Source organism: Opisthocomus hoazin, chromosome 15 (genome assembly GCF_030867145.1).
Source record: "Opisthocomus hoazin isolate bOpiHoa1 chromosome 15, bOpiHoa1.hap1, whole genome shotgun sequence".
Taxonomy (NCBI): Eukaryota; Metazoa; Chordata; class Aves; order Opisthocomiformes; family Opisthocomidae; genus Opisthocomus; species Opisthocomus hoazin.
Window position 1 is genome coordinate 17,554,731 of NC_134428.1, and position 13,378 is coordinate 17,568,108.

The window sequence follows — 13,378 nt, forward strand, 5'->3', positions numbered from 1 at the left end:
GCGGTGGCTGTCTGGCCACGTCCCCGGGCCACGTCGCTCGGTGCCCGCTGAGCTTACGCCATCTTCGCTCCCCGGCTCCGGGCTGCGCCGCCGCCTCTGCCGCCGCCATGAACATCTTCCGCCTCACCGGGGACTTGTCCCACCTGGCGGCCATCATCATCCTGCTGCTCAAGATCTGGAAGAGCCGCTCCTGCGCGGGTGGGTGGGGAAGGGCCGCTGCGCGGGCGGCGGGACCGGCCGGGCAGCTCCGGGCCGCGGTGCCTCAGGGGAGCCTCGCCGGGGGCTGGGCGCGATGGCTGCCTCCTCACCGCGGGGGGGGGGGGGGGGGGGGTGCTGCGATCGCCTCTGCCGCCTTTCGGGGACCGCTCCCTGAGGAGAGCTCGGCCGGGCCGCTGGGGGGGCTGGGGTCGGCGCGGGGGTCTCGCCGGCCCCACTCGCCCGGGAGGCGGCTGCGGTAAGGCGGGGGGAGGCGGTGGGGAAGGGGGGGATTGCTTCCGCTGAAGGCCGCCGGGGCGGGAGGGCGGAACTGGCCCCGGGCGGGTGGAAAGGAGCGATCGCTCGCCTCAGCGCGGGGGAGAGGGGGGCCCAGCCCTCGTCCCGACTCGGCGCCCTCCAAAAGCAGGGTGCGGGGAGGCGGGCGTGCAGCCGGAGGGGGTTGGGGGGGAAGGGGGACCCGCATCCCCCCCCTCCGGGGCGGGGGTGCCCCCGCGGGAGCTGCGATTCCGCTGAAGGTTTAGCGGTTGCCATGATCTGTGCCGTAATCCCCGAGCGCCGCCGCATCGGCCGTGCCCGGGAGGGTCGCTCCTGCCCTTATGTAACTGCCCGGCGGCGGGCGAATGAATGGGGAGGCTGGCTGGGGGGGGGGGGGCGGAATGCAGCCGCCCTCCCCTCCCCGCCGCCATCGGGGCAGCAGACGGAGCTGATGTCCTTGCCTTCCCTGACAGCGCACGGCCTTCCGCCGGCTCCGGGCGCCGCTCCGGTGCGCGGCAGCGGGGCTCGGCGCAGCGCTGGGCGCCCCTGACTTGCAGTTTGCAGACCCCGAAGTTTCCCCCGCCCTCTCCCGTTCCCTCTGCGCCCCGTTTCGCACCCGCGGCCGGCTGAGGCGGCCCCTGCTGCTGTCCGCGCCCGCCGCGGCGGGGGCCGAGATGGGGTTCGTGCCGGTTTTAGGGCTGCGGGGGTGCTTTCGTGGCGCGACCGGCTGCGGCGGGAGGCGACGGGGGCGTTGGGTCGGGATCCCGGCCTGGTCTGACGTGGCAGCGGGGGAGGCGCGGCGGGGGGGAGCGGGGTCCCGGCCGCCCTCATGTCGGGCCGGGCCCCGGGGAGAGGCCCCGCTGCCGCCGGCAGCGCGGCTGGGGAACGCGGGTTCCCCCTCGGCCGCTAGGTACGCGACTGCTCGGGTTCCTGCGCGGTGCGGCTGGCTTCTCCGCTGCTGGTGCGCTGTATGGTGTGGTGGCTGGAGGGAACTGCAGGCGGTTCTGCGGCATAGCTGATCTCTTTCGGAAAACTAGGGGTGGCTATAATTCAAAATGGGCATTTCGGCGCTCTGCGTATTGCACGGATCGGGCCACCGACCCTGGAAATACCTGCTTGGCTGCGGACTGGGGTTTGACTGTGAGCTTGACTTTGCCTTCTCGTCAGCAAGTTTCTTCTTGGTTAGTAAGAGTGATTATTCTTGAAATTGGTTTGCCATGTTTTGATATGAAATATCGTTCAGATACCAAGTTAACAGTGTTGAACAGATGTATCTGTAAAGAGCATGAAGAATTAGTTTAAGCTGCAACCTGAAAGAGCTGAGAAAGGGGAAAAGAAAAAGATTTGCACTACAGGTAAGAGGAAGTACAGATTCTGTGTGTTTTCACAAGTCACTTTTTGCTAATCACTTGATAGTGCAAAAGAAAAAATCACAGCAAATTAATAGCTTTGGTTTTAAACACACATAACATAAAAACTGTTCTTAACTTTACAGAAGAGCATAAGCAAATGACTCCATGGTCCAAATGCAGTGGTAGCGCAAAACTATTGTTTCTGAGATCATAGAGTGCGAGAGCTCCTTACTAATGAACTTTCTTGTCCCAGGCTCTAGTGGATCAGGAATTGTATCTGGATCTGGCAGAAGAGGGCCTGGCCTTCTCCAGCTCTTCTGTAGAGTTACTTGAGAAATGCAGTCAAGATTTACAAACAGCAACAGTTAGTGACCTAACAATTAAACATCTCTTGCTGTCTGAAGAAAGAAAATGAGAAATTCTAGTGCAAGGCTAAAATTCAAACAGATTTTGGCCAAGAGATTCTGAAGTGACCTTTAGACATGAGGTTATTTACACAGTGTGGTACAATGTAACCTAGTTCCATCTTTCTGCTTAAAAAGTGATCTAATACTGTTTTCCTTAAGTCAGTTGTGATTGAGGATCTCTCTTACTAGGGATTTATTTGTAAGAAGATAGACTCATACCAATTATTATCTTTGGTATTGCTTTCCCAAACACAGAAAAGTAAATGGGCCTGTATTACGTAGGGCCCCCAACTCTTCCCTTTACCAAATTAGCCAGCATCCCCGAATACAAGCATACATACATGGGCTCTTTCAGTAGAAAACATCTGCTTTGTTCATTTTCCAGAGAAAAATGAAATGGGGATGTGTTTGTCTGGGATTGGGGTTTTTATGCTGTTTTCCAGTTCTGCCTGAGTCCTTAGGAGCAAATCCAGATCCATGTTACTTCTATGAGATTAGTGTCTGAGGCCTGACAAGTTTGTCTAGAATCAGAAGAGTGTCTCAGAAGAGCATGAGATTTTATTTTTGGGGCTCCATCCTATTCCTTGTAGTGGTTTGTTGTTGTCAGTTGTGGTTTCTACTAATAAAAACTTGATAAATACACATTTGCGTAAGATACATTTGTGAAGTCGTACAGCAGTAACTCCTGAATAGTTACCAGTTAATGTTCAGCAGCTGCTAAATGCCTCTTATTAATGGGCTTTCTGCGATTCCTTTACATTGCGTATTAGAGCAGTTTATAAATTAAATGAACTTACACCTAATGGTTATTGGTGACTAAGGAAACACGGGCAAACCAGCTGCTACTTTAACCGTGCACATTTGAAGCAGCAGAAGCTTAGAATATAAAGGCTGATTTCAGCTGATTGCTAAACTGTAGGCTGTGATCCATGAAGAGCTGGCAAACCACATGGTGCCGACTCCTCTCTTCTGGTCGCATCTGTGTATGTCTGAGGCCTTTGTTCCAAGAGGAGCTCAGAGGCCTGTAAAAGCAGCTGGAAATGAGAGGGAGGCAGCCTCTGTACCTCTGCTGCAACCTACTGTTTTCTGAAGACACATCAGTCCCCATTTTCTTTCTTAAGAAGTGACTCCTCTAATTCAGGAAAATAGGTGAGGCTAGGATAATCTGCATTATGAAGCAGTCTGTGTTTTCAGTGTTTGACAAATGTAATTATTTTTTTTTTCATTATTTAGTCAATATGTTAAAAAGAGAACAAGGGGAAAGCAAATCAAGTCATGATTTCAGAGCTGGCAGGGAAACAATTTTTCGCATGACTGGTTATTTGAGTTTCCAAATTTAGATTTTGCAAAATGTTTGCCACTCCAAATAACAGTTCAGAAATAATTATTGGGAGCGATGGGGAATGTAGCAGGTAACTCCATTATTGACTTCATGTCATAATTAGGAAATGTGTGAGACTTGAAGAATCCTGTGCTTTCAAACGTTGTCGTGTTCAGAGTGTTTTTTCTAATCCATTCTAAGTCAAATTAGATTGTTTGCACTGCAAATTACTGCCTGAAAATTGATTTGCTTTTCTCGGTGTCATTTGTCAAGTGTTAAAGGTGACCCACAGTTGCAAGACTGTCAAATTATGTGCTGGATACTCTAAAAAAGTAGCATAGGTAGTAAATGTGTAGTACTTTTGCTAGGTAATGTGGCTGTCTCATAATTTTGTTTCTGTATCTACCATGGACCAGATCGTACACTACATTGAAGACTTTAGATAGTACTTTGCCATAGACTGTTGCTAGTTTGTCTGTATTTTCTCAAAAAATGCTGCTTTAGGTAGGTTTGGAATTCTTTCTTTCTCTTTGAAGGAAAATTTTGCCTTTCTCAGTTGACAGACTCGTGTTTAGAGTTGAGGCTGTGTTTTTTCAGTTGAAAGTAGCAGATTCTTAATGTTAGTATTTTATTAGCAGAACCAGAGAAGCTATGGGACGTGGACTTAGTACTGAACAAAACTACTTTTTTATTAAATACTTCAAAAAATCTGTGACATTTCCGTGACAAAGTATAGACTGGCTTTCCTTAGAAAAACTTCGGTTTGTAGATTTCATGGTTGTGGTATGTAGTTCATAGTTAGTAAGCCATGTACACACTCCACAGACAGGCTGACTGAATGCCTCTGCTGCTGCCTATCACTTTTTACCTAACTCCCATAGCAAAATGAAGTTGGTGACAAAGTACTACAATTTCAGCTCTGCTGTCCTCCCTGGCTGTGAAAATCAGCTGAGCTTTTGAATTAAAGTTACATGCTAGAGTGCAGAAGTTGAAGGAGTTTTTCCATGTGCGAGGATGAAATATGAATGAGATGTTTGTATCTTTGAAATTCAAGCCCAGAGCTTGGGAAGAAGAAATAAAAATGTGTGTGTTTAGCTCAAGAACTAAATAATGTTTGTGGGAGTAAAAGGAAAGGGAAAAGGATGAGAATAACGTCAGTGTAGTCTCTGCATATTGCAGTTAACAACCATGAGTCAAGGTCAGTGCTGTGGCAGGTGTATTGATATCTTTCCTAAAGTTTTGGAATGCATCAAATTCGTACAGCAGAGTGTTTACCTGTTTCCTCCTCCTGGTTCTGCTAGTGGGATAGATATTGCTTTCTCCCAGTTTGCCCGTCTCTCCATAGGTCTTTGGTTTGAACTTTGAACCTTGCCTAGTCTCGCCTACGTAACTTGAAAATTGGTTTGAACTTGGCTTTAGGATGTGTGTTGGGAACATTTGACTATTATAAAGGTTCAAAATTGAGTGTAAGTACTGAAAGCCTTATTAAAAATGCGAACTTTTGGGTTGGGTGGAGGTGAAGCTGGCAGTGGCTTAGAGGAGTTTGTGAAGTATATTACTTGTGTTTATGTGACAATACGTCCAGATCCAGATTTAGAGGCATTATCAAGAATGCTAATGTCTCATATGCTTTTTTTGCTATTCACAGTTATTTACTAAAAGAAAATAGCATGCTAAATAATTTAATGTAACTATATGCTGTACCGTGATGCTGTACTGTAATCTGTCCAGGTGGATTTGTACTCTGTCCAGTTCTGGGCTCCCCACTTCAAGAAAGATGAGGAGCTACTGGAGAGAGTCCAGCGGAGGGCTACAAGGATGGTGAGGGGACTGGAACATCTCTGCTATGAGGAGAGGCTGAGGGAGCTGGGCTTGTTCAGCCTGAAGAAGAGAAGGCTGCGAGGGGACCTAATATATACTTAACAAATATCTGAAGGGTGGGTGTCAGGAGGATGGGGCCAAGCTCTTTTCAGTAGTGCCCAGCGACAGGACAAGGGGCAATGGGCACAAACTGAAGCAGAGGAAGTTCCGTCTGAACATGAGGAAGAATTTCTTCCCTCTGAGGGTGACGGAGCACTGGAAGAGGCTGCCCAGGGAGGTTGTGGAGTCTCCTTCTCTGGAGATATTCAAGACCCACCTGGACAAGGTCCTCTACAGCCTACTGTAGGTGACCCTGCTTCAGCAGGAGGATTAGACTAGATGACCCACAGAGCTCCCTTCCAACCACTGCCATTCTGTGATTCTGTGATTTCTTTGTCCTGGAGGTCTGACCTTAGGACAGCGTTGCTTGCTGAGAGGTTTTATTGGCGTGAGAGCAGGGCTCTGTCAAGAGTTGTAAAGTCAGCGAGCACAGCTGGGATGCAACTGAGAGTGCTGCTTCAGCTGTCTTTGCAACCTAGTTTTAGTTCAAGAAATGTCAAATGTTTGGGTTTTTTTCTAAACTTTGGGAAGTGGTTGGTTTGTGGCTTTTGGGTTTGTCTGTTGTTTGTTTTTTTTAAATATTTACAGCTTTTGTTTTACAGTTGTACGGTCTGCAGAACTGTAAGTTTTGAGGCATTTGCTATTTCCTGTACTACAGTTGCATATAGGCAGTTGGGTTGTTCTGCAGGTAGTACATTAGGCTTACCCTGTAGACATTTCACATACGAAAGTTGCGAACAAAAACCGTTTTTAGTTGTTACTGTTCCAGCCATACCTGTGCTCTGTATAAAGGCCCTTCATCTGAGGCAGCTTATTCAGTGTTTCTTAAGCTGGAGTGAAAAGGGAGTTCAGTAACCATAGCAGATAGCCCTTCTTCTAATTGCGTTATGGCACTGTTACTAAAAGCCTTTCTTAGAAATATCTCTGTATAAAGAGACAAGGATTTTCAGCCTTGCATCATAACCCTCTCCTAGAGAATATTTTTCCCTCTTATTTGCATGCTTAGCTGAGCAGATTCAAATACGTTCACCCCAGATGACTGAAAACAAGAATAATTGGAATAACAAGAAAGAGGCTTGGGCTAGGTTGTTTTGTCCCCCTGCTGTGATACACCACCACATCAGTATTATGGAGTGATGCTTCACCTCAGTTTTCAGAAGCTTTTAGTGACTGATTGTACAAAGCTTTTATGCTTCTAACTCTGTTCTAGTAGCTGAAGTGAAGTACAAACAAATGTTTTGGTGTTGGGGCTTTGGCCAAAAATGGAAAGTTACTTTGAAGATGCAATGTAGGTGTCTGGCATTTTAGATCACTTCTGTTTGTTTTGGTTGTTTTTAAATTTTGTTATAGTACATAGGAACATCTGGTTTTGACTGTTTGGTAATTCCCTCCCCCATATGGTCACTTAAGTTTCTGAACTGAATTGCCTTATGTTTTAAAATTGATTTATTCCTTTAAAATCATATTATTGGTGCTAGCATACTCTGATTATCGCTAGATCTGTAGTATCTATTGCCCTTGTACCTTTCCGGCTATTCAGTGTCTAAAGAAAGTACTGAGGCGTGTGACAGCACTCTGAGAGTTGAAAGCGAATGCAGCCTTGCTGCATAGTGCCCAGTGATAATGCAGAACAGATGATAGTGTAATCTACAAAAATATCACCTGTGAACTATCTGCTATGAGTAACTTCTAAATCTGGTGTAGTGCCAGCACCTTTTACAGTACAGTGGTGTATAGGAGACTTACATTCACTCTGCTGAGGTATATGGGCTTAGTTCTGTTTGTACTGCTTAGTTCTGGAAGCCTGGATTTTGTCCTAATTTTGTAATGAACTTGTTTAGAAATAAAGGATATATCCTTTCTCATCCTTGGCATCAAGTATTTTAAAGCAGGTCATCACTTTTTGAATAATTAATTATTTCCTTTATCACTTTAGGTATTTCTGGGAAAAGCCAGCTTCTGTTTGCACTGGTCTTCACTACCCGTTATCTGGACCTCTTCACTTCATTCATTTCATTGTATAACACATCTATGAAGGTAGAGTATACTGTAGAGTTAGAAAAGCTAGTAATGTTGCATGCAGAGTGCATAATTTCATTAATAAAAGCCTCTTTAAATGGCCCACTGCACAGTTACTACATAAGAAGTTCTAGACGGGCTTTGGATAAAGAATGTGGAAAATGGGCTCAAAACCCTACTTTTTTTTTTTCTACACTCTACATGCAATTTTTGATAACTGTGTGGGGACTGTGACATTTTTGGTTATTGAAAATAAAAGCTTTTGGGCAAATGGTTCAAATAAATTGTGTTTTTCAACTGAGACATTAGAGCTTAAGTAAATATCTTTTTATCCACTACAAGGTAAATTAGTATTCAAAATGCATTGCCAGAATTGTAGCTAGTGTCTGGTCAGAGGCTGTTCAAAAGTTGTCAGGAGTACGCTTTTAGGAATGTAGCTTCCATCGGATTGTACTCTGGTCACTTGCCCACTGAATGCTAGTGAGCCCCAAAATTTTTTTTGTTATTTCTTACTTATTTCTGCAATTTCTGGTGCTGAGTACAAGAAAATAAAGCAGTAGACTGGGAGAGCGCAGCATGTTTGTGGCACCAGTGCAGTTCAGTGCCTTTGTGGCACCAGAGCAGACACTTTTTTATTCCGGTTCCTTTATTCTTGGATTTTCTGGATGCTCTTCAACTTTAGTTCGGAGGATAGTGCAACTCTGCCGAGAGGAAAGACTATGTAGTCAATAATGCAAAATGTACTGAAGAATTAGGCGAGTAATACCGTAAAATAAAATTTTAGATCTTAAACTCACTCACAAGTCAAATGTGTATGCTTATTTTTTAATATTAACAGTCTAGTTGAAGAATTGTGGATTAAGTAAAATATTCTTGAAACACAAGCTTTTTTCCCTGTGCAGTTTCTGAGAAGATTGAAAGCTACTCTTGGGTGCACTAAAGGAGCAGCTAGGGTTTTTTCAATGTACGTATTGGTTGTGATGCAGGGTCATGACCATGTCTTTGTTCTGCTGTCCTCCTACCTGGAAAAAGAATGAATATGGGAAATGACACTTGTGATACTCAACTTCATGCTAAACTGAGTCTTTCCAGTAATGAAAGAGTGGTCCTCTGTACAAATCCAATATTAACTTGCAAAATGGAAGCCTCTGTTACAGTTTCAAAGCTTAGAGAGACTGTTAGATGTAATTCGCTCTTCAGGCCGTTATTGTAGTGCCAAGACAAAGCTGCCTGAGTGTCCCAGCACAGCTGCTTGTTCTATCTACGTATATTTAGGAATATATAACATCACGTAGTTGTAGAGAACAGAAACTGCTATACAAATAAGCTTACCCATGGCATAATTAGATGAACTTTCTAATCTGAGGAAAATGCTGTATTTTGCAACAAAAATAAAAGTTGTTAGTTTCTTTAGAGTTAGGATTTTCTCCAGTGTTTTTAGAGAAGTATTAAACTACAGTTGCCAACTTGCTGTATTTGGCAGTGATCATCAGATACTTAGGAAAATTAGATTCTTCTGTGTTCCAGGAATATATACAGAAATACACAAATTGTCACTGTCTGCCTTTCCTGATGACCTTCAGAGTTTATTTTTTGTGATTTGTAGCATTCTGTATCTTACAGTTTCTTTTTTGTGGTACCTGTGTCCGAGTATTGGGTGCATTTCTGCTGGCGCACTTTGCAGTCATTTTTCCACAGTTCTTTGCTTTTATTTTGCTATCTTTAGGAATGAAAACTTTTTGAGTGTCCCAAAATACACTTTAATTCTCATGAGGAAATCTTTAATAAGGGGTTTGGGTTCATTCACAGTTTCTTAGTGTCTCCTGTGACCGTACCAATTGCAATTAGTTTACACCTGTAGTAGGGATTCCCTGTATGTGATATCCTGTCATGTGGTCCTGCATCTCCAGTCAGCTGGAGTGCTAATGTGATAAAGTCTCTGGATTCTGAGATCCGTAATACAATTATTTGTAGCATTTTGTATCTGTGAGCAGCATTTTTAGTGTTTAGTAGCACCTGCAAACAGCGTTTTTTCTTAATCTGTTACTTTTCAGTTGTAAAGGACCTATATTTAATGTGATAAATGGTTTGGAATATTTAATCTTTGTGGTGAAACTGAGGCAGAAGCTAAACTGTTTGTCTAGCCTGCTGTACTGTGTTGTCTCCAAGACGATGTGACCTATGTCCCGATGATGGCACATTAACCTTTAGAAAGTCATGTATTCTCTCTGATTCTGTTTTCTTATCTGTAAAACAAGACTATTTGCCTATTCCATGGGGAATAGCTGTGAAGTGTACTGTACCATAACAATTAAAAATGGTAACGTTAGGCATCAGCTGAAATAAAAACTAAATTCTGGTTCAGTGCTTCTGGCAGTCTCTTAGTTTTCAAGGTTTTACGGCCTGTTGATTAGTGGAGAACACTGGCCACTTGCCACTCTTCAGATTTCAGAGGTGTTTGAAGGTCTAAATCAAATCAGCTAATTTGCGATCTGTTAAATGTCTGAGTCCGAATGGGGCTTACTGATATGGTTTTCAATTACCACATAAGCTATACCGCTCCCAGGCTTTCTGAATGCAGAAAGACCCCTTCCATCATTGTTGCATGTATGCACATGCACATTTTTAACTTAAATGTTTTAGGCCAGCACTTCCCCTGCAGTAGCAAAAGGGGTATTCCTTCTCTAGTCAGTTCCTTCATTCTGTCTGCTTGGGAAAGGGTCTTTAAAGAAGCTTTGGACAGTCACTTCCACCAAGGCAAGGTGATGCTTTTGGAGCAACACCACCAGTAGAGTCCAGAATCATTGGCTTTGAGTTACTACTCTGCTGAGAAAAGTTAAATGCCACCACATAGCCTTGAACTGCAAAAGCATGTAAACAAACAATATAACCAACCGAAAAAAGACAGCACTTACTCCTCTCAGTGCCTGGGAATATCTTCGTTCCAAGAGTTTGACCTAATCCTGCAACCTCTGTGTTTGTTTTGTTTTTTTCGTTCCTTGCTCTGTAGCTTATCTACATTGCTTGCTCGTATGCCACTGTGTATCTGATCTACATGAAATTTAAGGCCACCTATGATGGAAACCATGATACATTCAGAGTGGAGTTTCTGATAGTTCCTGTTGGTGGACTCTCGTTTCTTGTCAATCATGACTTCTCTCCTCTGGAGGTGAGTTGATTGTGGGCAGGAGGCTATAATTTTTTCTCTAAAATATTTAGAACATGAAGATGGGCATTTTTAGGCTGATTGAGGAGTGCTTGAAAGATGCCTGTGTTTAGTTAGGTTCAGGGTAATCCTGTTTCCTTAATGCATCTTTACAGTGTAGATTTCTGTGAAAATTTAAGGCACTTCAGAGACTGGCATTATTATCAACATTGATTATTTTATTAAGGAGAAGACTGTCTTTTTCCCAGTACACTCTGATGGCTGTATTAATTCAAAAGTATCATTCCTTTTGTTAGGTTTGTTGAAGAAATGCCCCAGAATGCAGTTTGTGAATAGTTGGTGCCACCTGGTGAAAACAAAAGGAATTATAATACTTTTAAAATTTTGTAGAATCACAAATGGTCTAGAGTATTAGAAAGAATTGCATTGTATTTGAAATGTAGCTATGTGTTTTCCTATCAGAAAAATTATTTTAAAAGTTGATTATAGAGAGTTCAAACAGGCAATTTTTCCCACAAAATGGACAATAATAGATGCTTATACTGAGCTGCATTTTTATATTTATTGGAGTTAAATGGTTTTATTAGAGGGTAAAGGAATTTTAATTACAACACATTGAGACATTATTTTAAATCTTGTTTTGTGTTAACTCATTCTTTAAACCAATAGATTAAAAAAGTTGAAAGAACATGGGGGGAAAAGGACTCCATCTTCCCTGTGGCTTTTCACAGCACCAGCTCTGTAAGCTGTATTTCATGGCTCTGTGAATCCTGAGCTGAACTATTCATATAGCATTGTTAGAGAGTGAAAAGTCAAGCCAAGTCAAATATCTTCTGTGTGTCTGTTATCAGTAAGATAGTTGAATATACTTGTGGTTTTCTTTCCTTTCAGATACTGTGGACCTTCTCCATCTATCTTGAATCGGTTGCTATTCTCCCGCAACTTTTTATGATCAGCAAAACTGGGGAAGCGGAGACCATCACTACTCACTATCTTTTCTTCTTGGGTCTGTACCGTGCCTTGTACTTAGTCAACTGGATTTGGCGCTACTATTTTGAGGGATTTTTTGACCTCATAGCTGTTGTTGCTGGTGTGGTCCAGACAGTTCTTTACTGTGACTTCTTCTATTTGTATGTTACAAAAGGTAAGTAGTGCAGTAACTTCCAGCTTTGAGTTGTGGAATGCAGGAATTAATGAGTTCATGGGGATCTGCTGTATCAACATTACTAGGTTCTTAATTCTGTGTGCAAATTATCACTGAAATCTCCTTTCTGCTAGTGTCGGGCATTTCTGAGGATTGTTTTGAGTATGGATAGAATATTAACAGTCTGAACTTAATTGACAAATTTAAAATAAGTATGGCTAAATACATTGTCTTTCATTAATAAGCGTGATTCTCATGCTTCTTTTGACAACATACACTGTTTAGTGCAGATTCCACGCTTAGAGATGCCTTTCTGTTTTAAATACCTTAGGAGTTTTAAATACCTTAAGAGTCCAAAGGATTTTGTATGTTTCTGTTTATGCTAAGTGTAGAAGCAGTCGTTTCTGCTGGGTGCATTAGTAATTCTGCCCTTATTCACATTCCAGCTTCCATCATATAAGTACAGCGCTGTATGGGGCTGTGTTATTCTAGTCATAGCTCTTAAGAAACCGCAGTCACAGGCTAGTATGTCCTGTGAGGATGAGAAGGGAGAATTCCAGGGTGCCACAAGAGGGCAGGATGGGGATCGTTGTTCACTCACCTTAGTTTTACCAGTAGCTACTGGAGAGAGGACGGCAAGTTTCTCTGGAGATATTCAAGACCTGCCTGGACGCGGTCCTATGCAGCCTGCTGTAGGTGACCCTGCTTCGGCAGGGGGCTTGGACTGGATGACCCACAGAGGTCCCTTCCAACCCCCAGCATTCTGTGAAGCTTGGGAGGACTGATTGCACTGCACCCATTTTGTAACAAAGTGACTCTGTGTGATAGGTTTCGATCCCTTTGAAATTTTAAGTGTGTGCTTCTCTTCGACCAGGTCTTTCTTTTGCTAACTGTTTCGTTTCCTGCTTTTCCTTACAGTACTCAAGGGAAAGAAGCTCAGTTTGCCAGCGTAAGTGCCAAACAAACCATCACCAGCATCTGTCCTTTTGGATGCTTGGACAGAACAATCCTTATCACAAGCAAAGGCGAAGATGCTTGAGACAGAAAGAAACACAGCTTTTTGTAGTGCAGGTAGTCATCAGCGGCTCTGTAAGAACGGAGGAAGAACAACCAGCAGATTTCTGTTTGATGCATCTTGCCTTTATCTTTTTTATTACAATGTATAAAGATTTTTTACATAAAGAAACTTATACTGTATTAATAAATTCAGTGTATGGTTTCAATTGGAATAGTTCCAAAAGTGAGATTTTTGTGAGGTTGTTTATGACCAGGAACAAGTGCAAACTTTTTTTTTTAATTTTCAAGAATTTCTTTGAAATGACTGATTTTTTTGTTTTTTTGTTTTGTTTTTTTTTTTCTTTAGTGCACAGATATGTGCATCCTTGATGGATGGTAGTCATCTGTTCTTTCCCTTTGATTCAAATTTCATTCCGCTATATTTATTTTTTTCCAAAAGGTGAATATATGACAACTCTAAATCTGAAACCACCAATGTTTGATGTGACGTGCTGGTGCCCAGTCTTTGTGCCATCTGCTGACATGGAGGTCCTTATTTTTAATATATGTTGGCGCCAGAAG

The 13,378-nt window shown here is 43.2% G+C and overlaps 1 protein-coding gene across 1 annotated transcript; it reads left to right on the forward strand.

Moving 5' to 3' along the window:
• Nucleotides 1-12,860, forward strand: KDELR2 (KDEL endoplasmic reticulum protein retention receptor 2). Its single transcript, XM_075436454.1, has 5 exons — nucleotides 1-198; nucleotides 7,408-7,508; nucleotides 10,501-10,659; nucleotides 11,548-11,800; nucleotides 12,719-12,860. The coding sequence occupies exons 1-5, from the start codon at nucleotides 108-110 to the stop codon at nucleotides 12,751-12,753; spliced, it is 639 nt and encodes a 212-aa protein (XP_075292569.1). The 5' UTR covers nucleotides 1-107; the 3' UTR covers nucleotides 12,754-12,860.
• The last annotated feature ends 518 nt before the right edge of the window (nucleotides 12,861-13,378 follow it).